The following is a 23,953-nucleotide window of genomic DNA, read 5'->3' on the forward strand; positions in this document are numbered from 1 at the left end:
TCCATGTGGCCACGCTGTGTCACAATGGCTTATGATTCCATGAGGCCACAGAGTTTAACAAGGGACCCTTGGTTCCATAAGGCCTTGCTGTGTCACAATGGACTTCTGGTTCCATGAGCTTTCACACTGCCCACAGCAGTCTCCTTGGTTCTGCAGGGTCACCATGGACCATTTGTTCCATGAGGTTCCATAGCAGAACACGGTCACCTTGGTTCCGTGAGGTTCTGCAGTGTCACAATGGGCCCATGGTTCCACCAGGCCTTGCTGTGTCGGAATGGCCCCATGGTTCCCAGAGGTTTTTCAGTGTCACAATGGTCTCCTTGAATCTGCAGTTTCACAATGGGCCATTTTTTCAATGTGGCCCCAATGTGCCAAAATGGATTTTGGTTCCATGGGGTTCCATGGTGTCACAATGGACCCTTTATTCCATGGGTTTGCTCAGTGTCACAGCTGAATCCTTGGTTCTGTGAGGCCTCGCCACAATCAAAGCCAAAATATCAGAATAGGACTCATTAACACTAAATTGCTGTTTAAGAGGGTATCATTTATTCAGGCCTGAGATCTAGTTTGGGATAACTCCTAACTCTATGTGGACATGTAATTCTACCAGCGTCACTAAATGTGTATTACAATTAACCCATTACCATAAAATCCACCCCAAGTTCCCAGTTTCAGTCCTTCTTTTTTCTGCCATTACATTCTTGAGCCAGATGTTTTCTTGTCGTCCAACCATCCTTGCTGGGAAAGCAGCCCCTGCATGGCTTGTTCCTGTGCTGAAAACTCACAGGCACAGTAAAAATTGAATGAATCCTTTTGGTATCAGCCCAAGGCTTTGTGTGGGCAGGCAGAGGCAGGCAGGAGGCAGAGCTGTCAGCAAAGGAAGGGGCCAGCCAGGTGGGGCAGCCGGGGGATGCCCACAGCCTGCAGGGACAGAGGCGCAGGGCAGGGACACCGTAGGACAGCCTGGGCTGCACAGGGCACAGGGATGGGCATCAGCTGCAAGACAGCCCTGACAGAGCCAACTTGGGCAGCACTTTGGCCATGGCAGACACAAAGAGCACCAAAGCTCCAGAGGGTCATTACAGTCCTTGTGCTGTGCCTGTGCTGCTGAGCTGGGCCGGGCTCCTGGCCCAGAGGCAGCTCCTGGCAAGGGCAGCAGAGCTGCAGAGAGACAGCTCTGGCCAGGAGCAGCTCCTGTGCACAGCCCAGCAGGGCTGGGGCACTGCCAGGGCCCCTCAGGGACACCAGCAGGGCACAGACAGAGCTCCCAGGGGCTCAGCACTGGCAGGGGCTGTGGCATGTCCCAGAGGGGGCTGTGTCACAGCAACTCCTCTGTGCCTGTGTCATGGAGGCACAGAGCAGCTGTGATTTCAGCAAGGGGCTGTGTGACAGCACAGAAAGGGCTGTGTGAGGCCACATACTGGGCTATGACATGACAGAGTTTGTTGTGTGAGGTCACTGAGAAGCTATGGCATCATAGAGGGGAATCTGTGACATCACAGATCAGGCTGTGACATCATGGCATGGGTGTATGACGTCATAGCGCAGGCATTGAGGTCAAAGTGTGTGCTGTGACATTACAGAGTGGCAGTATGACATTAGAGAGAGGGTTTTGTGACATCACTGAGGGGATTGTGACATCACACAACTGTCTGTGACATCATAGTGTGAGGCCATAGGGCAGATCTTGCCATCATAGTGGGTGGCTCTATGACATGAGGGAGTGGGTTGTGACATCACTGGGTGGCTGTGTAACATCATAGAGCTGGCTATGACATCACAGAAAAACTGTGACATTGCAGTGTGACTCTTTGACATCAGAGTCTTCTGTGACATCACAGAGCAGCTGTGTAACATCACAGGGGACTGTGTGACATCATCGGAGGCAAGGTGACATCACAGGGGCTGTGTGACATCACAGAGGCTGTGTGAGGTCCCTGGGGAGGTCACTCTGCCCCGGCCCCCTCACAGTTCCCCCCAGAGCAGTCCAACCCTGCTCGTGCACAGCGGGGTCCCCTGTCCCCCCAGGTCCCCCCGCCCCCGGCACCGCAGCCTCCCCCAGAGGATGTTCCACGAGATCGACCCCAGAGCCTGACACGGGGACGGGGGGCCGGGGCCCTGGGGGTGGCACAGGGGGACAGGGACCCCCCGGCAGCGTCCCTGTGTCCCCCAGGGCCAGAGCCTGGGCCAGGGCTCCTTCACCCTGGTACCAACGAGGCCTTGAGAGCACTGAAAAAATCCCCAGCAAGGGATCAGCAAAAACCAGATTTAATTTTAAGCAACAGCGGCACAAAATTCCTTGGCAAGAGTCACTCTGCTCCTGACTGGACACTTCAGGTACACCAAGGAAACGAAGCAACAACAAAACCAAACAGAATCCAGGCAATCAAACCAGAAATAAGCCATGTGTGTGCGTGACAGAAGGAGAGTGAGGGCAAGGATAAAAGGAATACAGCCCAAAAGCTTAACAGAGGTCAAAACTAACAGGACTTAAGTTACACCTTAAACTTAACTGATATGTTTATCTTCAAAATTTAGCAAAAGAACAGCACTAAACAGTAACAACCTAACATAAAACCTATGACTTAGCAATTTAACAGAGGAATATTAATTAACAATACTCAACTTAACTTATTACTTAGATTAAACATAACAATATAGCAAAAGAACAACTCTTAGGAGCATTTAACTTAGCTTAGACCTTCTGATTTAGCCTGACCTACAGGCCTGATTGACTCAGCTATCCAAGGCACTCAAACCCCTCAGAGAGCAGCATTTCTGCCACATTTCCCCAGCTCAGGCACTCCTGTGTGCACACAGACACAAAGAGTCAGTGCAAGGCACCTGTGAGAAATTCCCCTGAAGGCAGGAAACTCTCCCTGTGGATCCTTTGGCATCTCCCCAGCGGGTGAAGGGTTGAGCCTGGAGGAGTGGGGGGATCGGCCCAGGCTCTGTCGTTGTTGGGGATCCCCGAGTGCAGCAAACGGGAGAGTTCCCGGCTGGGAGAGGCCCCACTCAGAGGGAGTCGCTGGCCCAGGAGAGCTCCAAGGGCTCCTTTTGGAGCGCTGTTTGCAGGGCCCCAAGAGAGGGGCTTCAGTCCCAGCAATGGTTCATCCTGGCCGCACTGGGCACCAACAGCTTTCTTTGGCAGGGTGAGAACAGGGATGCTGTGCCACTGAGGGAACAAAACCAGTTCCCAGGGCTGCTGCTACAGAAAGCAGGAGCTGGTTGGGCAGCAGCAGTGCCTGGAGCAGACAGTGTTTGTGATGAGCTGCAGAGGAGCTGAGCCCAGGGGCTGTTGGCCAAGGCCGAGCCCCAAGGAGCATTTCTCAGCTGGCAGGGCGGCCTGAGAAGGGGAGGGGGGAATGCAGCAGCACAGGGCCCATGGAACCAAGGGATCATTGTGACACTGTGGGGCCTTGTGACACCAAGGCAGCATTGTGACACTGTGGGGCCCTGTGAGACCAAGAGGCCTTTGTGACACTGTGGGGCCCTGTGAGACCAAGAGGCCTTTGTGACAATGCAGGGCTGCATGGAACCAAAGGCCCATTGTGACATTGCAGGGCCTGATGTCATCAATGGTCCATTGTGACACTGTGGAGCCAAAGGAGACCATTGTGACACTGCAAATCCCCAGGGTCCAAAGGTCCATTGTGACATTGCAGGGCTCAGGGAATTGAGGAGTCATGTGACACCATGGGGCCTGGGGAACTACTGAGACCATTGTGACACTGCAAGGCCCCATAGAATTGTTGGGACCATTGTGACACTGCAGGGCCTTCTGGAACCTAGGGGCCATTGTGACCCTGTGGGACTCCATGGAAACAAGTCACCATTAGGGCACTGTGGGGCATCATGGATCCAAGGCATCATTGTGACACTATGGTGTCCCAGTCTCTCTGCAAGCCTCTCAAGTCCCTGGGCCTTACCCGGGTCGGCAGAGAGTGGGGGGGGTGACCCCACCACGGCCGACTGCGGGGAGACACTCTCTGTGCCCCGAGGGTGCTGAGGGCACTCAGGCTGGTTGCCTTCGCTGCAGCAGAGACGACCGAGACGTCGGTGGAAGAGAAAGGGGCCGACTCCCAGCAGGGGATATTCCAAGGTTTTATTAAGGAGTCCCGAGGGAGCTCCTATACCCCAGGGGTCTCCTGCCGAGAGCGCTGGGGGATGTCCGGAGCTCACATTTAAAGGGGGGAGGAAACTAACATAGATAAAATCCTACTGACCAATAGGTATCTCTGGGGGATGGGTGCTGGGGGGATAGACATACAAAACAGCGTATGGGGCAGGACTTGGGGGGTTGACCCTTGGCCCCTGGCTAATCACTCGACAACTTGGACCGAAACTTCTAGGTAAGGGGCTGGGATGTCGAGGTGACTGACAGAGAGCCAGGGTGGGGGTTTTGGAGATGTTATCCCAGGAAAGGGATAACACAAGTAGAGGGAAAAGGAGGGGGGGGGGGTACAGTCTGGGATAAGCCATTTGGGAAAAACATGGGAATACAAAACAAACTACTTCAAAGTATTACAAAATATAAGAACGCACTACAACATCTCCCTCTTTTCGTTTAAATAAAAAAGGAAGAGGCACCTAAACATTAAATTTCAGCTCGGAGTGCTATCAAGCATCAGCAAACCAAGGCTGTTTGGTAAATTCTGCAGAGGTTTCTGTCTCTTCCTCAGAAGAGGTGGGAACAGTCACCTGATTGACCTCTAAAGGGGAAATAGCTTTCGAGATCAGTTTGGTCACAATGCTCTTGATGATCCCAAAACTGATCAAAATAACAAGAAGAACAAGCAAAACTAAAAATAGAGATTTCAAAATGGATTTGACCCAGCCCGAGAGTCCCCATCCCTGAAAGAGTCCATCCATCCAGTCCGCTGTTTCTTGCTTGATGTCTTGGACCATTTGTTGCATCATTCCGATGATTTTGTGGACATTTTCAGCTTTGGATGACAGATTCAGGCAACAGAGACCTTCAAACTCCTCAAAACGATGATTATGTAGCAAGAGGAGAAAATCAATTGCAGCCCGATTTTGTAGGGTGGCTTGCCTTGTTGTTTCATCGTCTGCCAGGAGGTCTGAAAGTGCAGCTGATGTAATATTGGCCTGTTTAGCAACCCAACACTCTAGATGTGATAATTCACCTAGAGCTTTGGCTGCAGACACCCATGGCAAAAACACGGTGATCGCAACTCCTTTTGGTTTGGACCAATGTACAATTTCAGAATCGCAATTTGGGTCCAGATTCCTTAAATTTCTCTTTTTGCGGGCCGAATTGCGGGTGTTGGTTTTGGTTCGCCAATCCATGATTTGGGTTTTGTTGGGTGTAAACAGGCTCAGCTTTCCAATGGTGCATGGACCTCCGATTAGACGAGAGGGGATGCCTGCCCATGCCCTGTCCCCGCAAATGAGGAAAAACCCCTTAGGAAGGGCACGGGGCTTATTATCAGGGGTAGAAGGTATTCCTACTTGGGAAATTTTCTTACACCAAATTTTTGCTGTATAATTCACTTTAAACTGTTTGACTTCATGGTACAAATCTACTTGATCTTTTGGTGTAAACGTAAACTGAACACAATAGAATGCCTTGGCAGAACCAAGGAGTTCAAATTCTTGGGGTTCTTTTTCTGCTACTGCTTGTCTATCAATTAATTTTGACCAAGGGGATAACGGATTATATACTGGGGGAAGGGGAGCAGCTAATGTTGGCGGAAATTCATCATATTTAGATGGGATCCCCACAAGGCAAGTGGACATCGGGTCAGACACAGAAGAGGCTGACAGGCAAATGTGGTCTTGGTTGAGGACTCTGGCGAGGGTGGTCCACACATTTGCCTGGGGTTGTGGAACGATCCACATCTGACCTGGATGGACGGCTGTCAACAGAAGCAATGGAAGGATGGGGCTCATTCTGATGACACCAGGGCTGAGTTCAGATCAAAGGAAAACACTAAAACTGAAAATAAAAAATGTTAGGGATGAGGTCCAGGTAACAACAATTTAAAGAGTCTGACGGCGCTTCCTCCTCCAGCAGGCACTGGCTACCTGTGTTGCAGCTTTGTCCTTTGACACCTTAGGAATGTACGGTCTCACCCACCTGGAGGGGATCCATCTCAAGCCTGAGGGAGTGGATACGCACGCATATCCCCTACCCCAGACTACGAGCTCATGGGGCCCCTCTGTTTTCCAAGTTTCAGGGTCCTTTATGAGGACTGGTGGACGGACTTTTAGTTTGTGCTGACTGTTCTCGTTAAAATGTCTTACAATAGGTGGGTTAAGGTTTTCATAGGTACAGTTCAAAAAATTCAGTGTGAACAGCGCTTTGGACAGCTGGATTTGAGGGGTCTCCGTTTTCATCACTTCACGTTGTCGGTGAAGAACCTTTTTTAGGTTCTGATGGGCTCTCTCCACCACAGCTTGGCCTGTCGGGGAATAGGGGATGCCTGTTTTGTGTTCTATTCCCCATTGCTGCAGGAAGCTCCGAAGGTCTTTGGACTTGTACGCTGGGCCATTGTCTGTTTTGATGACCTTAGGGATTCCTAATGTGGAAAAGGCTTGCATGAAATGCTTCTTTACCTCACTGGCTTTCTCCCTTGTGTGGGCAGAAGCATAGATGGCACCAGAAAAGGTATCCACGGAGACGTGGACATATTTAAATCTGCCAAATGATGGGATGTGGGTTACATCTGTCTGCCACACTTCGCAGCTCTGCAAGCCCCTAGGGTTTGCACCTGCACTTAAGGTAGGTAGTGACTGATTTTGACAAGAAGGGCACGTGGCTACGATGGCCTGGGCTTGTTTGTGCTTCAGGTGGAATTGCCGAACCAAGGCAGGTGCATTCTGATGAAAAAATTGATGACTGATCTTTGCTTGTTGGAATACATCTGGGAGCGGGGCCATCTTGGCTGTAGCCGCAAGGGCATCAGCTTTCCGGTTACCTTCTGCAATGAACCCCGGCAGGTCTGTGTGTGACCTAACATGCATCACATAAAAGGGGTGTTCTCGGCAAGAAATTATTCTTACTAACTTAGAAAGTAATTCATATAAAGGAATGTTGGAAACTTCTTGCAACACAGCATTCTCTGCCCTAGACACTACACCTGCAACATAAGCTGAATCAGTAACTACATTTAAAGGCTCGGGAAACTTCTCAAAAGCTCTGACTACAGCGGCCAACTCAGCAATTTGGGGTGATCCTTCCACCTTGGCAATATCTGCTTCCCACTGTTGAGTTTGGGGATCTTTCCAAGTTACCACTGACTTGTGAGATGCACCAGACGCGTCAGTAAAAACTGTCAGTGCTTTTAGAGGTGTCCTGCTCTGAATACTTGTCAGTGATAATGAAAACTGAACATCTGAATTGAAAATTTTGTGGGCCGGTCTGTGAATCGAAATTTGGCCTGTGTAGCTATCTAGCGCTAATTGCAAGGCTTCATTCTCTTGATAAAATTGCTCTAGCATTGCTTGAGACAGATGGCCTGATTTCAGGTTTAAGGAAATGTAAATGCAGTCAAAGTCACACCCTGCCAATTCTCTGATCCGAATCCTTGCTTTCCGGATCAGTTCTGCCATCAGCTCCTGTGGCATTGTCATCCTTTTTGACCTGTTGTGACTGAGAAAGACCGCCTCTATAATTAAGAGGGGATCTTTCTTGACCTGGTCACCTTTCCTTGCCTGGACAGTTTCCCACTGAAAAATCATCCCATGGAGGTGTGGCAACTTGCCTAAGATGATAAATTTGAAGGGGAGACCCTGCTGGCACCTGTGGGCCTGTCTAGTAGACATGATTTCCTGAACTTTCTCCAGTGCAGTTCTCGCTTCCTGGGTGAGGGTCCTAGGAGCACTAAGGTCATCTCCCCCTTTTAACAAATTGAAAAGGGGGGCTAGGTCTTCGGTGGAAATGCCTAGCCAAGGTCTCACCCAATTTAAGGATCCACAAAGTTGATGGAGATCCGCTAAGGTTTTGATATCATGTTTGATAGTCAATTTTTGCGGCACAATGGTCCGCTTTCCAATTTCAAGGCCCAGGTACTTCCAAGGTGGCATCTTTTGAATCTTTTCTTCTTGGAGCTCGAACCCTGCAGCAACCAATGCATTGATTGTCAGGTCAAGTGTGTGAGTAAGCATGTCATCACTTGGGGCACACACCAGGATGTCATCCATGTAGTGCAGGATGATGGAATCTCCTGCAGCTTCACGGACTGGAGACAACAAGGAAGAAACATACCGCTGGCAAATCACAGGACTGACTTTCAGACCCTGAGGGAGGACCGTCCAGTGGTATCTCTTCATTGGGGCCTCCAGGTTAATGGTGGGAACCGAAAAGGCAAAACGCGGAGCATCGTCAGGATGTAGGGGAATGTGAAAAAAACAATCTTTGATGTCAATTACAGCTAAAGACCAATTTTGTGAAAGCATGCTTGGTGAGGGCATCCCTGGTTGTAGGGAGCCCATGTCCTCAATAACGTTGTTAATTTGACGGAGATCATGGAGAAGCCGCCACTTGTCTTTGTTTGGTTTTTTAATGACAAAGACAGGCGAATTCCACGGCGACGTGGTCTCCACAATGTGACCTTTTTCTAACTGCTCTTGTACAAGCTCTTCAAGTGCCTTTAATTTGGTTTTACTGAGCGGCCACTGAACTACCCGTATTGGAGTATCAGTTTTCCAAATCAATTTTTGGGCATGGCGCACTTCAGCGACCGCTCCCCGAAAAACCTGCGGGTTTTCTGGGATGTCAATTGTGGTTCCCCATTGAACCATTAAATCTCTGCCCCAGAGGGGCTCTGTGTAATCTAAAACAAACGGGCGAATGGAAGCTATTTTGCCATTAGGTCCTTCAATTTGAACAACGTTTTTTGACTGTCTTGCCAATTTAATTCCCCCTACACCTTGCACGTGTCCTGCTATGTTTTGCAATTCCCAGTGTGATGGCCACTCTTTAGATGGAATGATCGTGACATCTGCTCCGGTATCTAAAAGTCCTTGTATAGATTTGTACTCACCACCACGGTGCAACCCACATGATAGCTTGGGTTTTTCTTTTCCCAATACCTGAGTCCAGCAGACATTGGGATGGAGTTTACCTCTGAGGGTGTCTGCTTGCTCCTGGTCCCATGGAGGCTCAGGCACTGGGATTGCTTGGGCTATGATTTGGCCTTTGGGCAAGTACACGGGTGGGTGAGTACAGTGGAGCCATATGACAAATTGTTTCGGGTCTGATGATATGAGACCCGGAGGAATATTAATTTCTTGGGGTGTGTGTTTTGTGTCCCCAAGGACGACATACTTACTGTGACGTTTCTGGCAAAGCTGTGTCCAAGTACCTGGTTGTTCAGGGTTAACAGATATGAAATGCCAGTTAGTGTCCTTGAGATGGAGAGGCTCTGTCAACGCCAACCTGTAAGGGTTATGGGGAGAATCGGTAGTTAGAATTGGTCTGGGATTGTTCCAATCAAATGAATGTTCTGTTTTGTTCAAAGCCAGTGCCTCGCTTGGCACAGATACATCTTTTACACTAGATTTCTTTTCCCTCCCCTGTACTTGATTTGAGCCCACCCTATTTTTGTCATAGCGCTGGGGAAAGGAGCGCTCTTTACTCAGTTTTTTGAGAGATGGTCCTTTGGGGAATTCTGGTTTTTAAGCTTATTGTATTTAAAATCTAAAAACTGCTTTTTCAGAGGGCAGTCAGGCATCCAATGCCCTAACTTCCCACAAAGGTGGCAAGGTCTATTAGAGTTGGAGATTCTCTCTTGTGGCATCGTGACGTGCTGGAGCTGGCTGGTAAATGGTGGCTCAGGGCCTTCCACTGCAGCAATCCTTCTCTGTGGTTTTGGTCTCTCGTCTTGGTCAGCGAGGGTGATGGTAACTTTCTTCTCACACACTTCAAGCATGGCCTGCAGCGTAGGCGTTAGGTCAAGAGGCAGGCTGAGAATAGCAGCTTTGCACTTCTCATTGGCATTCTCTTTAGCAATCTCGGTGAGGATTTCCATCCTGGCTCCTTCATTCTGAACTTGCAATTCAACAGCTTTTCTCAACCTTTCCACAAAACTCAAAAAGGACTCAGATGGAGATTGTGTTATTTTCAAATAATTTTCAAGCGGAATACCAGGACGGAGCCCAAAGAAAGCTTTCTCAGCTGCTCTAGCACATTCTCTGAAAGCCCTTGTGGGAATGCCCTCTGCCTGACTTGCCCCATCCTCCCAACCTCCCTGTCCACAGAGATGGTCGAGAGATATCACATTACCATAAACATCACGAGCAGTAGCTTCATCAGCCCACAGAGCTGGTAAAATTGCTCTCAATCCTTTTTTCCATGCTGCATCCCACAAGAGATATTCAGAAGAGGATAACAGGCAGGAAAAAAGGTGTTTGATATCAGCAGAGGTTAAAATGTTAGCAAACAATGTAGCTTTAAGGAGTCCTCTAAAATATTCACTTGATCTCCCAAAATCTTTTTGGGCTTTGGCCAGTTCTTTGACAGAATCAACAGAAAGGGGGCTATAATTTGGCTGGAACCCCCCGTTTAAATCAGAGATATATGACACCGGGGCTGCAGAAAGGACCTGTGCTGTTTCCAGCTTCTGTCTGCTGACCTCAGCATCTCTGGTTACACTGCCGTGGGAGGGGCAGAGGGAAGCCGCGGCGGGAGCAGGAGGGGGGGCCGGGGCCGGGGTGGGAGGGGCCGGAGGAGGGGCCGGGGCCAGGGCGGGAGGGACCAGAGGAGGGGCCGGGGGAAGGGCGCGAGGGACCGGAGGAGGGGCCGGGGGAAGGGCGGGAGGGACCGGAGGAGGGGCCGGGGGAAGGGCGCAGGGAGGGCGGGTTTCGGGAGCGGGGTGTTCCGAGCAGAATGGGTTGTTGGGAGAGCGAAAAAGATTTTGGGAAGAAGAAAAAACAGGCACGGCCATGTGGCATCCTCCATTATGGTCCGGGGAAATTACTTGACACGGATCGGGGGTACAAAGGCGGGCACTAAGGTTGTGGGACATGGTATCACAACTTGGGGAAGCAGGGGGGAGGGTGGGGTCCTGGGGAATCAGGCCAGAAGTGTCCGGGTTGGAGACAGGGAGCTTCTGAGGGGAGCTAGGGAGTGTGGCTTTCTTCAGAATGTCCTGCGCCGGAGCTGGGGGTGGGGAAAAAGGGTTCGGAGAGGGAGAACATAACTTGGAGGGGGGTAGATGGGGTTTTTGGGAAACCGAGGTGTTGAAACTGTTCCCGGATGGCTTTTCCTGCATCTTTAAATTAAATTTTACAACATTTCTTATCTGCAGGGCTAAAAAAGCAAATTTTGTTGGAGAGGTGTCTCCTGATTTCCCTGCTTTCAATAACTCATTACCAATTTTGTCCCAAAAAGCCAAATCACTAATATTTTCAGTTGATACATCAGGAAAATGAAGAAAAAGCCATTTAACAAATTGTTTAACATCTGTTTTTGAAAATCGGATTTTTTCACTCTTAAGAATGTTTAAAAGATAATAGTAGACACCCTTGTGAGATACAGAAAGCCTAGCACCCATTTTGGCTATGATTTTAAATTTTGTATCTCAAATTTCACCAACCCAGGTGGAGGGGGGGGGGGGGGGGGGGGGGGGAAAGCCTGCGGCTGGCAGCCTGCCAAAAATAGAGAGAAAAAAAACCTTGGCTCTCCGCGGCGGGCCTGAGAACAAAAGGCAGGGAAACACCCCCCTCCCAAAGAGGGGAGAAACAAGAGAAAGGTAAAACTTACCAATCCAGCTGCAGGACAGGGAAACGGAAAATCCTGGGATAGTGCCTCTACCTGAAACTGACTTTTGAGGGTACGTCAAAAGCTCCCAGTTTCCTCCACAGGAGACCAACTCACTAAAACGGAGTGTGTTCTTCTGAGGTAGCTTGCCGGCCAAAGGCTTAACGAACAGTCTGGAAGAATGTCCGAGCCCCTTTCCGTGGGCTCCGGGAATGGTCTCAGAGCCGCACGCCTGGGCGCCAAGCTGTCTCAGTCTCTCTGCAGGCCTCTCTAAGTCCCTGGGCCTTACCCGGGTCAGCAGAGACTGGGGGGTGCAGCCCCAACACGGCCGACTGCGGGGAGACACTCTCTGTGCCCTGAGGGTACTGAGGGCACTCAGGCTGTTTGCCTTCGCTGCAGCAGAGACAGCAGAGACATCGGTAGAAGAGAAGGGGCCGACTCCCAGCAGGGGATATTCCAAGGTTTTATTAGGAGTCCCGAAGGAGCTCCTGCACCTCAGGGGGCCTCCTGCCGAGAGCCTCGGGGGATGTCCGGAGGTCACATTTAAAGGGAGGAGGAAACCAAAAGTAGATAACACGGTACCAACCAATAGGTATCTCTGGGGGATGGGTGCTGGGGGGACAGACAGAGAGCCAGGGTGGGGGTTTTGGAGATCTCATCCCGGGAAAGGGATAAAACAAGTAGAAGGAAGGGGGGGGGGGGGGTACAGTCTGGGATAAACCATTTGGGAAAAATATGGGAATACAAAACAAACTACTTCAAAGTATTACAAAATATAAGAACGCACTACAACACAGTCCAAGGGACTAAAGGGTTGGATGATGTCTAGCTAAAACAGGACTATTCATTCTCTTAGTGGTTGATGTTGTATTGTTAATTCCACCGTGTTTGTTTAGATGCTTTTAGAAAGTGTTACAAAATTCCTTCACTTCCATCTTTGTTGTAAAAGAGAAAGGGGGAAGATACCCAACACAGGCTCCTCATGGACTCCTTGGAGGAGACAATTGGAGGCCAGGATGGCACAAAAACCTCTCAGAGACTCAGTGTGGGAACAAAAATCCTTAAAAGTAACTAAAAGTACTCTTAAATCCATAAAGTACCTTAAAAACCTTGAGTATCTAAAGGCATTAATGAGCCCCACTGAGTGTCAGTGCAAAGCTCTCAAGGGACTCGTTAAAGCAGATAATTGGAGGCCATGATTGCACAAACCTCTCTGAGACTGCAAGGCAAAAGCCAAACCCCAAGTCCTTTGAAAAAGCTGCAGTCCCTGCAGGGAGCATGAAGGAGCCCCCAGGGCCATTGCTGAGCAAGGCTCCCCAGGGACTCCTTGCAGCAGATCCTTGAGGCCACTGGGATGTGGGCTAGGGGGGGATGCTGAGGGCAGCACAAGGGGCTGACAGTGCCCAGCCTGGCTGGGGCTGTGCCAGGAGGCCCCAGGGCCTCAGCACAAGGTGTCTCCTCCCAGCCCTTGCTGGCACAGACCCTGCTGTGCCCCAGGGCACCAAGACTTGGCTTCTCTTTGTCCCCACCTGTCATCACTGCCTGCAGTTCTCTGCTCTGCCTGGGGCCTGGGGACATTTGCTCAGTCGTGTCCCTCTCTGGGAGCCATTAAAAGTCCAAGAAACTTTGGGGTTGGATTCTGCCTTGGAGTTCTGGAGAGGTTTCTTTAGCTGCCTCTCAGGGACTGATGTTCAGGGCCTGAGCACAAAGCCCCAGAGGCTGATTAAAGTCCTTGTGCTGTGTCAGTGCTGCTGAGCTGGGCTGGGCTCCTGGCACAGAGGCAGCTCCTGCTCACCAAGAAGAGCTTCAAAAGCACATTTCTCTGGATGAGCAGCTCTTGTGCCAGCCCAGCAGGGCTGGGGCACTGCCTGCAGCCAGCGCGGGCACAGCCCAGAGGCACAGAGAGCTTCAATCAGTCAGGGCTGGGAAGGGGCTGAGAAGTGCCTGGGGCACAATCACTGCCAGCCCTTGGCACAGGAACCTCTGGCTGCAGGACAATGCAGCTGCAGCTCCTGGAGCCATCTCCTGCAGCTGGAACATGCCAATGCCTGCAGAGCCTGTGAGTACATTCTCTGCTTGTCTCTTGTGCAGAGCAGCCAGGGGTGCCCAGGGCTGTCCTGCAGAGCAGGGTCCTGCAGCCCAGGGCGCTGTGCTGGGGCAGGGACTCTGCTGCCTGCCAGGGACAGCTCTCAGCCAGCCCTGGCAGCTGCTCCCAGTGCTGGGGGACAAGATCTGGGTGGCAGGAGACAGCTGGTGAGGCTTGGAAGTGTTCTCCTTGTGTGGGGAGGGTGCTGCATTGTTCAGGACTGCTCCCAGCATGGCATTGAACTGCAGAACATTTGCAAGTAGATTATACTGGGAGCACAGCAAGGGAGGACCTGCATAAAAGGGAATATCCTGCTTTAATCATCTACTTCTCTAGGTTGCATGGATGGGAAATTGCACACAGATATTCATGCCTCAGTTCAGGTAGAGAATTTTTTTTTTTTTTCTCAGATCTTATAAAACCAGGCAGTGAAAGAAATCAGCCCTTAGGGGCAGCATCAGTGTCGCTTTTCCAACTGCTGCTCAAGGTTTTTACCATGTTTCCATGACAGCCAGGAGAGCCAGAGCTGCCCCTGGGCAGTGCCTGAGCTGGGAGGGCTCTGCAGGGCAGAGCTGAGCCCCCAGGGCTGGGCTGGGCTCTGGCAGCACTGGCAGGGCCCAGCCCTGGGCACAGGGAAGGAGCTGCTGGCAGGGACAGCTCCAGGCAGCAGAGCCCTGGGCAGGCAGTGGGGGGAAAGTGCCCCCAGCCTGTGCTGGGATACTTAAAGTTCTCTCCAAACTCAACTATTCCATGATTACCTTTTTTAAAGATCCCTATGTGCAGCCCCAGCAAATGTCGAACAGCAGCTCCATCAGGCACTTCCTCCTGCTGGCATTGGCAGACACGCGGCAGCTGCAGCTCCTGCACTTCTGCCTCTTGCTGGGCATCTCCCTGGCTGCCCTGCTGGGCAACGGCCTCATCATCAGCGCCGTAGCCTGCGGCCACCACCTGCACACGCCCATGTTCTTCTTCCTGCTCAACCTGGCCCTCGCTGACCTGGGCTCCATCTGCACCACTGTCCCCAAAGCCATGCACAATTCCCTCTGGGACACCAGGAACATCTCCTACACTGGATGTGCCGCTCAGCTCTTTTTCTTTCTGCTCTTCATCTCAGCAGAGCTTTCCCTCCTGACCATCATGTGCTACGACCGCTACGTGTCCATCTGCAAACCCCTGCACTACGGGACCCTCCTGGGCAGCAGAGCTTGTGCCCACATGGCAGCAGCTGCCTGGGCCAGTGCCTTTCTCAATGCCCTCATGCACACGGCCAATACATTTTCCCTGCCCCTGTGCCATGGCAATGCCCTGGGCCAATTCTTCTGTGAAATCCCCCAGGTACTCAAGCTCTCCTGCTCCAAATCCCAACTCAGGGAACTGGGGCTTCTTGCTGTTAGTGCCTGTTTGGTATTTGGCTGTTTTGTGTTCATAGTTTTCTCCTATGTGCAAATCTTCAGGGCTGTGCTGAGGATCCCCTCTGAGCAGGGACGGCACAAAGCCTTTTCCACCTGCCTCCCTCACCTGGCTGTCATCTCCCTGTTCCTCACCACTGGCACATTTGCTCATCTCAAGCCCCCTTCCCTGTTCTCCCCATCCCTGGATCTGGCCCTGTCAGTTCTGTACTCGGTGGTGGCTCCAGCCTTGAACCCCCTCATCTACAGCCTGAGGAACCAGGAGCTCAAGGCTGCTGTGAAGAGACTGATGACTGGATGCTTTCAGAAACAGTAAACTGCTGGCCAGTTTCTGCCAATTACTTTAAATAAAAGTCATCTTTGACACTTCTTGTTGGTTTCATTTTCACGGTCCTTTGTCTTTCTTTTACTTTTTTCATGTTGTCCACAAAGAAATGTCACTTTTTCTGCTATTTCTTATTTTGTTTCTCTCCACCTCCCCTGTGGCCACAGACTGTGTCAATGAGGGGCTGCGCTCTTGGTGGCTTTAAAGGAACTAAAGGATCTCTCCCAGCAGAGTTTTCTGCAGAGATGCCCTTGTGTTGCCTTCTCTGGAGCTGCAGCAGCAATGTCTGTGTGCAGAGCTGGGGCAGATCAGTGCTGGCCCAGCAGCTGTGCCCAGCAGCAGCAGCAGCAGCAGCACTTGGTGTTGCCAGTGCTGCTGCCGTGGCCCTGCCCCGCTGCCCTGGTGGCCCTGGTGTTGCTGCAGGGCCTGAGTGCTCTCGGGGCCGGGCACAGCCCTGGGGGTGGCAGTGCCAGGGCTGCAGCAGGGACAGGCCATGGGCACTGCTGGGGCAGCGCTGATGCCTCAGGCCAGGCCCTGGGGGCTCCAGGCTCCTTGCCCAGGCTCTCTCAAGAACACGGCCAGGCCAAGGCTCAGCACAGAAACCCCCATCAGCAGCCCCAGGCTGGCCGTGGGCAGGCTGGGGGCAAACAGCATGGCTGGGGCTCTGCAAGGGCCCTGGGCCAGACGGGAAGGAGCAGCAGAGCAGGGGCTGATCCATGCCCAGTGCGCTGCACAGCCCAGGCCAGCGTCCCAGAGCGTCCTCATGCAGCTGCCAACAACATCCCCCCTCTGCAGCCCTGGCCTCTCCCCCAGCTCACACAGCTGCCCCATCCTTGCAGGCACAGACACGGCAGCACTGCCTCAGCAGCCCCTGTTTGCATTGCACACAGCAGGGCCAGCACCCCCATGCTGTTGCTGTGGGGACATGAACCTGAGGGAGCACAAATGCCATCAGCCCCTGGGGCCAGCAAGGCCTGCGGGACACCAGGGAAACCACTCAGCTTTGTCCTGGCCTCTGCAGTCAGCCAGAAAGTTTGTTCCCATCAGCTGGGAGTTTCCTGTGCCACTGCAGACGCTGTTGCTCAGAGCCAGGGCTGCCTGGCAGCCACCCCCACACTTCCCTGAGCATTTCCTTTGCTCCAACTTTGCTTTCTTTAATCTTTCTGCTGGAAATTTCATCCTCTTGCCTACCTCTGTCCCATCCCCTGCAAACAGCCCATCCCTGGTTGCCCTTTCCTCTCTGGCCCCACTCCCCATTGCAGTTCCTGACTTGGCCCCATGGGAACGTCCCTTGGGCAGCAGGATCATCCTACAAGTGCTGCAGGAATTGTCTGCAGGCTCCTGCAGTGCCTGCTGCTGCTCCCTTGCCAGAGGTGCCCCAGGCCAGGGGAGCACATCTGGGCTGCTGTGTCTGGCTCTGGGGCTCCCTGTTCTGGGCAGTGAGGAGGAGCTGCAGAGGCTCTGCAGGACTGACAGGATGGGCTTTGGGGCTGCCAGGAGAAGCTGAGGGACCTGGGCTGCTGGAGTTTCTTAAGCGGAGGCCCAAAGCTCATCCTGCAAGTGCTCCAAGGGTGGTTTCAGAGAATCCCAGAATCAGAAAGGTTGGAAAAGACCTTGGAGATCATCAAGTCCAACCTGTGCCCTGACACTGCCTTGTCTCCCCTGAGCCTCCTCTTCTCCAGGATAAACAACCCCAGCTCTCTCAGCCACTCCTCACAGGACTTGTGTTCCAGATCCCTCCCCAGCCTTGTTGCCCTTCTCTGGACACGCTCCAGCCCCTCCATGGCCTTCCTAAATTGGGGGCTCAGAACTGGACACAGCACTCGAGGTGCTGCCCAACCAGTGCCGAGCACAGGAGAAGAATCCCTGCCCTGCTCCTGCTGGCCACACCATTCCTGATCCAGGCCAGGAGCCATTGGCCTTCTTGGCCACCTGGGCACACTGCTGCCTCATGTCCCGCCTGCTGTCCATCAGTGCCTGCAGGTCCCTTTCTGCCTGGCTGCTCTGCAGCCACTCTTTCCCCAGCCTATAGAGCTGCAGGGCTTGTTGTGGCCAAAGTACAGGGCCCGGCACTGGGACTGGTTAAACCTCACCTTGTTGGATTTGGGCCCTGGATCCAGCCTGTCCAGGGCCCTGTGCAGAGCCCTCCTACCCTCCAGCAGATCCACTCTCCCAGCCAACTTGGTGTCCCCAGGGTTCCAGGAGGCCCCAGAGTGTCCCAATGGTCTCCATGATTCCATGAGGCCTCCCAGTGTCACAATGTCCCTTTGGTTCCACGGGGAGCCTTGGTGTCACAAAGTCCCTTGGATCCTTGGGCCCTGCAGTGTCACAATGGATCCTTGGTCTCCCAAGGCCTGCAGTGTCACAATGGATCCTTGGTTCCATGAGGTCTGGCAGTGCAGCAATGCTCTCCTTGGTTCCACAGTGTCACAATGGCCTCTTGGTCCCAAGGGCCACCACGGTGTCAAACATGTTTCCTTCATTCCATGAGTCCCTGAGGAGCAGCACTGGCCCCTTGGTTCCATGGGGCCCTGCAGTGTCACAATGGCCCCATCATGACACCAGGTCCTGCCCTGTCACAATGCTCTGCATGGTTCCACAAGGCCCTGCAGGGTCACAGTTGCACTCTGTGGTTCCAGGGGGCCTCAGAGTGCCACAGTGAATTCCTTGGTGGTGCTGCAGTGTCACAATGGAGCCCTGGTGACACAAGATCCTGCAGTGTCACCAGGGACCCTTGGTTCCATGGGACAACACAGGGTCACAATTGTTCCCTCAGTTCCAAGAGTCCTTGCAATGGAGCAATGGCCCCTTGATTTCATTGTCTCCAGGCTCTCCCAAGGCTCTCCTTGGTTCCACAGTGGCACAATGGCCCCTTGGTTCCACAAGGCCCCGCAGTGTCACAGTGGCCTCTGTGGTTCCAGCAGGCCCCAGACTGTCACCATGGACTCCTTGCTTCCATCCAGCCCCACAGTGTCACCATGGCCCCTTGGCTCTGTGCTGCCATGTCGTACACAGTGTCACCATGGTCCTCTTAGTGCCACCAGGCCCCGTAGTGTCACAATGGCCCCTTGCTTTCCCAGGGCCCTGCAGTGTCACAATCATCAGAGAATCAATCAGGCTGCTAAAAAATGTTGGAGAGCATCAAGTCCAGCCTGGGACCCAACACCACCTTGTCACCCAGACCATGGCACTCAGTGCCACATCCAGTCTTCTGTTAAAAACCTCCAAAGACAGTGACTCACCCACCTCCCTGGGCAGCAGATTCCAAAGCCCAGGTTTCCAATGTGTGATTCCAATGTGAAGAATTGTAAAGAATATTTCCTAATATCTAGCCTAAACATCTCCTGGTGACGGTTTAGGTTGTGTTGTCTTGTCCTGTCACTGTTCCCTGGGAAAAGAGCCCAACCCCCACCTGGCTGCACCCTCCTGTCAGGGAGTTGTAGAGAGTGATGAGGTCTCCCCTGAGCCTCCTCTTCTCCAGGATAAACAACCCCAGTTCCTTCACCACTCCTCACTGGACTTGTGTTCCAGACCCCTCCCCAGCCTTGTTGCCCTTCTCTGGACACGCTCCAGACCCTCCTTTTCTTTCCTAAATTGGGGGGCCCAGAACTGGACACAGCACTGGACATGCTGCCCAACCAGTGCCGAGCACAGGGGAAGAATCACAGCCCTTGTTCAGCTGGCCACCCCATTCCTGATCCATAGGAGTGCCAGGGTTTGGATTGGGAAATAGTGGGGAGGAGGTAGGGACAAAGCATTATTGATTGTCAGCCATGAAGGGTCTTCTTGATTTTCATATCTATTTAGACTGCAATAGAAGGTACTGGGGATCAATATCAACTGGACATTGCTGATATGAATCTATAAACAGGAAGAGAAAACAGGACAAATCACTTCTCTCTGCATTCTTTTCAATACAGTATATTCACCTTGAATACATGTCTGAAATCTGTTCAATTAACCACAGAAGGATTGAACATTTATATGATTCCCAGGGGTTTTTACTGTTCAGGTGTTTTGGAACAAATGTTTACGTGCCTTTTTCAGTGAATTCCTGAAGTGAAGAAGTCAAGAAAGAAGAGGCCTCTGGAGTAGCAAAATTCATCATCAACTCCAAGTGGCTGAGGATCCATGCCCATCAGAGCAGCAATGAACAGAAATGGGCACAGCTTTGTGGCTGCCCCAGCTCTGGCATGGGCCCTGGGCCTGGAGCAGGAGCAGCTCTTGAGGGCCCCAAGGCCGGGGCTCTTGTGCTGCCCTGGGCAGATGGGATGGCAGGAGGGGCTGCACAGCTCTCAGCACCTCAGCCCAAGAGGGGAGCAGGGCAGCCAGGGAGCCTCCTTTGGCCTTGGCCAAGCACCTTCCCCCATGGCTGGGGCTGAGTCCTGTGGCAGCTGCAGCTGCTGCTGTGGCCTTGGCAGGGGCTGAGGCCGTGGGGCCAGGGCCCAGAGCAGCCTGGCCTGAGCAGAGCTGTGGGGCCAGAGCCGGCTGGGCTGGGCTGGGCTGGGCTCAGAGAGGCCCTTGGTGCTGCCCAGAGCTCAGGGCAGCTGGCAGAGCTTGCAGGGAGCTGGGCTGGGCTCCGAGAGCCTGGCCCAGAAACCATCAGTGTCCATCTCAGCCTGGCTGAGCGTGCAGGGGCAGGACTCAGGCCAGGCCTTGTGGGGCAGGGCCAGCGCCTGCGCAAGGCATTGCAAACAGGCAAGTGGCCCAGAGAGGAGGCTGCTCTGTGCCCTTGGTGGCAGGGACAGAGCAGGGAGGGGGCCCAGGACATTTGTCAGCGCCAGGGTCTGTGTCCATGCGTTGGCAGCCCTGGCTGCTGAGCCCAGCTTTGGCCTGGGCTGAGTTTGGCTGTGGCCCAGCTCCATCCTCCTGCGGGGCTCAGGGCCTGTTCCTGGCCATGGCCAGTCCTGGCTGCCTCTCTGCCGGCCCAGAGGCCGGCAGAGCCCGGGGCAGGGCTGTCTGTGCAGCCCCACAGGTGCCAGGGGCTCTGCAGGAGCTGGCAGAGGCTGCCCAGCAGGGAGGCCATGGGGCACAGAGCCCCAAGGCTGCTGTGGGCACCACGGCACAGGGGCCGTTCCCAGCCGCAATGCTCCTGGCCTGGGCTGGGCCTGCACAGGGGCTGGGCCACCATGGCTGGGCGAGCACAGGGCCACAAAGGGGCCACGCAGCCGCTGCCGGGGCTGACAGCAAGGCCAGGCACACACAAGCAATTGCTGAGCATGGCCTGCGCTGGCCAGGCCTGACTGTGCCAAAGGCAGAGCTCAGCTGCCCTTGGGGGCTGCACCAACACTCCAGAGCTCAAAGAGCCTCCATGGCTGGGCTGGAGACCAAGGCTGCAGCAGGGAAATGCAGGGCTGCTGCAGGATGGGGAGGCCATTGAATTCCAACACACACCTCAGCTCTCTGATGATCCCAGCACCATGCTGGGCCCTGTTTCACACTGGAGCAGAGCAGATGTTGATGGGACAGGAGCCCTGTGGGGCTGTCAGGGACCTGCAGCTTGCAAGGTGCTCTGCTCTCCCTCAGGTGCTCTGGGAGAGATCCAATCCCAGCTGGGCACCTCAGGGCACAAGTGGCACTGCCTGTTCATGGGCATACAGCGGATGTCTGCCTGAATGGGGCACAGGTGTTAATACCTGTTTGTTTGTTAATATACAAGCAAATCTTAATTATCTGGGTCATTTGAGTACTTTTATGAAATGGCAAAGTATTCCTGCCAAGAAAAGGAATTTCCTGGATTTACTGGATCCTTCTACTGATGGCAGGAGAAGAAATACTGATCTTCCCCTCTGCTCTTGTCACCAACATTCAGTCTAATATGTCATGACCCTCTTCCTTTAGGAGTTTCCAGCTCTCCTGGTTAAATGACCATGTCTAAGGACATGTCTTTATTTAGAGCAGCTGGATCTATGTCCTTCCCCTTTCTCCTAGATTTCCTCCTGCAGCTGTTTTCTGGTCCTTCCAATGAGTGTCCCTTGACTGGCTTCATGCTTTGAGCTTAAGGGAGTTGCCCACTCTTTCAGAAGTTTAAATAACTCATTAATCAGCATGTTAGTTGTAGTTTTATCTTTTATCTCACCTCTTCTTATGTCTTTTTCTAAAGACCTTCCTTTATGGCTATCCCTTGTGGCTGGTAGACATGTCAGATATTGCTGAGATTTCACAAGGAATTGAGGGAAGTCTTCTGATGTTTCTTAAATTTTATCATGGTCACAATTTTTATGTTGGCCATGAGAAGAAACATTTCTTTGCCTCTGTCTCATGAGTTCCTGCTCCCTCAAAGGACACAAACCTGATGAGTTGTGGTTCCCACTCCAATGGCTGCACTTGGACCTCCCTCCATCCCCAGAGCAGAGCTCCCATGACCCAGAAATTGCCTGGCAAAGGAAGGATGAAGGAAACAGGAGAGGATGGGGGGATCAGGGGTAGGGCAGAGCCAGGGAGAAGAATGACTTTGGCATTTGATGGAGCTGTGCCTTCCCTTGGCTTTGCTGGCTGACAAGAAATAAACATCCCTCTATGTCTCAGGCAGCTCCTTCTCCAAGGAAAGCAGGTGGGAGTTGGAGCCAAGGAGCTGAAAGCTGCAGGTGCAGCCTGGGCTGGAGGGAGCTCAGATTTGCACAAGGCTGCTGTGAGTGCCAGGGCTTGGATCGGGGAAATGGTGGGGTGGGGGTAGGGACAGAGTCTGATTGATTGTCAGCCATGAAGGGTCTTGATTTTCATATCTATTCCAACTGCATGAGGAGGTACTTAGATTCAGTGTCAATTGGAGACTGCACATATCGATTTATAAACAGGAAAAAATCCTTAACAGGACCTAAAAAATGTTTTCTCACTGTCTTTTTAAATATCATGTATTCACTTTGAATACACTACTGAGATTGACGTAACCACAAATTATTTGAAAATTAAAATCAAATTATTCCCAGGGGCTTGGCTTGTTCAGGTGTTCTGAATGTTCATGAGCCCTGGGACACTGAATTCCTGCACTGAAGAGCTGAAGGCTGAACAAGCCTCTGGAGCAGGAAAATTCAGCAGCAGCCTCCAAGTTGCTGAGGATGTCAGCAGCCCCCAGTGAGGCCATCCCTGCCCAGAGACCATGGGGGAATGGGCAGACAAGGAGAGCGTCCCTGGGGCTGGGGCAGCACAACTCAGAGGCACCAGCGGCTCCAGCTGGGCAATGGAGTGTGGAATGTGGCTGGGAAAGCTCTGCCTGGGCTGGGCCAAGCAGCACACACAAGCCCTGACCCCCATCCCTGAAACAACTCTCTCAAGGAGACATTTAAATGGAATTACAATTGTTTGTGCCCTGTGAGTTGGATGCACTGGAGAAATGTCAACAAGAGATTCTCAGGAGCTCAAAAGAACAAAACAGCCTTTACTGGTAACTTTAGAAAATCAGAGAAATTTTGGGAAAAGTTTTTTTATGACATTGTTGTGGTTTTGGTTTGTTTATTTAAATTTTTTCTAATGTTGAGATTTCTTAAGTAATGTATTGATGAATATGGTGGGTTTTAGGGTCAGTTAAGTATTTATGTATTTATTTTGTTGTGAGATAGGATTAGCAGAAAGGTAATGTAGGCTTAAAATTCCAAAAGGGTATAAAGAAAATTTTATTAAAAGTAACTAAAAGAAAAAAAAGTAGTAAGAATTAAAATAAACTCTTTAGAACACTATATTTTTCTTTACAACTTTTTCTTTTTATGACAATGTAAAGAAACTAAATCTAAAATTTCTAGTTAGTTTACAAGTTCTAGAATAGTCTTTTTTTAGTTGACTTAGGGAGAGAAGTTTTTCTTGTTAAGGTTATGGAGATTTTTACAAGAATTAAAAATAGGAATATGTGGTTCTTAATTTTTTCATGGATCACAGTTGTCTGGGGAACTTTGTTATTCTGAAGTTGGTTTTTGTGCTACAAGCTGTTTTACATCTTGTTGATGGGTCATGTTGACTTATGGGGTATTGTTTTAAAGATGAATTCTATAAAGGTAAAAGTTTTTAGTATTTACTTTACAAATTATTTTTATCTCTGGGAATAGAGATCTTCTCTAGGGGGTAGTGGATTACTTTTTTTTTTTTTTGTTTAAACTTTTTATGAAATTATAGTTTTTTTTAAAGTTGTTTATTTTAGTATGCAGGTTTTTGTTTGATATTATTTTGAATATTTTTCTTTTTTTATAGTTTTATGTGTTATAAAGAAAAAGAGTTTTTTCTTTATAGTTTATAGGAGGATTTTAATTTTAAAATTAAGATTTTTTTTTTAATTAGGATTTAGATTCTTTTTTACTGACTTTGATGGTTTTATGGGTATTTATATGCTTATATTTTCTTTTTTTCTTTTACTTGAGGGAGGATTGAAGTACTGAAAGGGTTAACACCTGACCCACTGGTAACTTGTGGTGGCAGTT

General features: G+C 51.4%; 2 protein-coding genes across 2 annotated transcripts in view; both read left to right on the plus strand.

The window, feature by feature from the left end:
- LOC143692431 (uncharacterized) overlaps positions 1 to 23,953 on the plus strand; it is a 230,170-nt gene that overhangs the window by 162,375 nt on the left and 43,842 nt on the right. The gene's annotated exons all lie outside the window — the stretch shown is intronic.
- On the plus strand, positions 14,604 to 15,536 carry LOC143692363 (olfactory receptor 14J1-like). Its single transcript, XM_077172598.1, has one exon. The coding sequence runs from the start codon at positions 14,604 to 14,606 to the stop codon at positions 15,534 to 15,536; it is 933 nt and encodes a 310-aa protein (XP_077028713.1).

Source organism: Agelaius phoeniceus, assembly GCF_051311805.1.
Source record: "Agelaius phoeniceus isolate bAgePho1 chromosome W unlocalized genomic scaffold, bAgePho1.hap1 SUPER_W_unloc_1, whole genome shotgun sequence".
In the NCBI taxonomy this organism is placed as follows: domain Eukaryota; kingdom Metazoa; phylum Chordata; class Aves; order Passeriformes; family Icteridae; genus Agelaius; species Agelaius phoeniceus.

Excerpts from the sequence above, each read along its gene's own strand:
- LOC143692363 (XM_077172598.1), top strand. The coding sequence starts at position 14,604 with ATGTCGAACAGCAGCTCCATCAGGCACTTCCTCCTGCTGGCATTGGCA.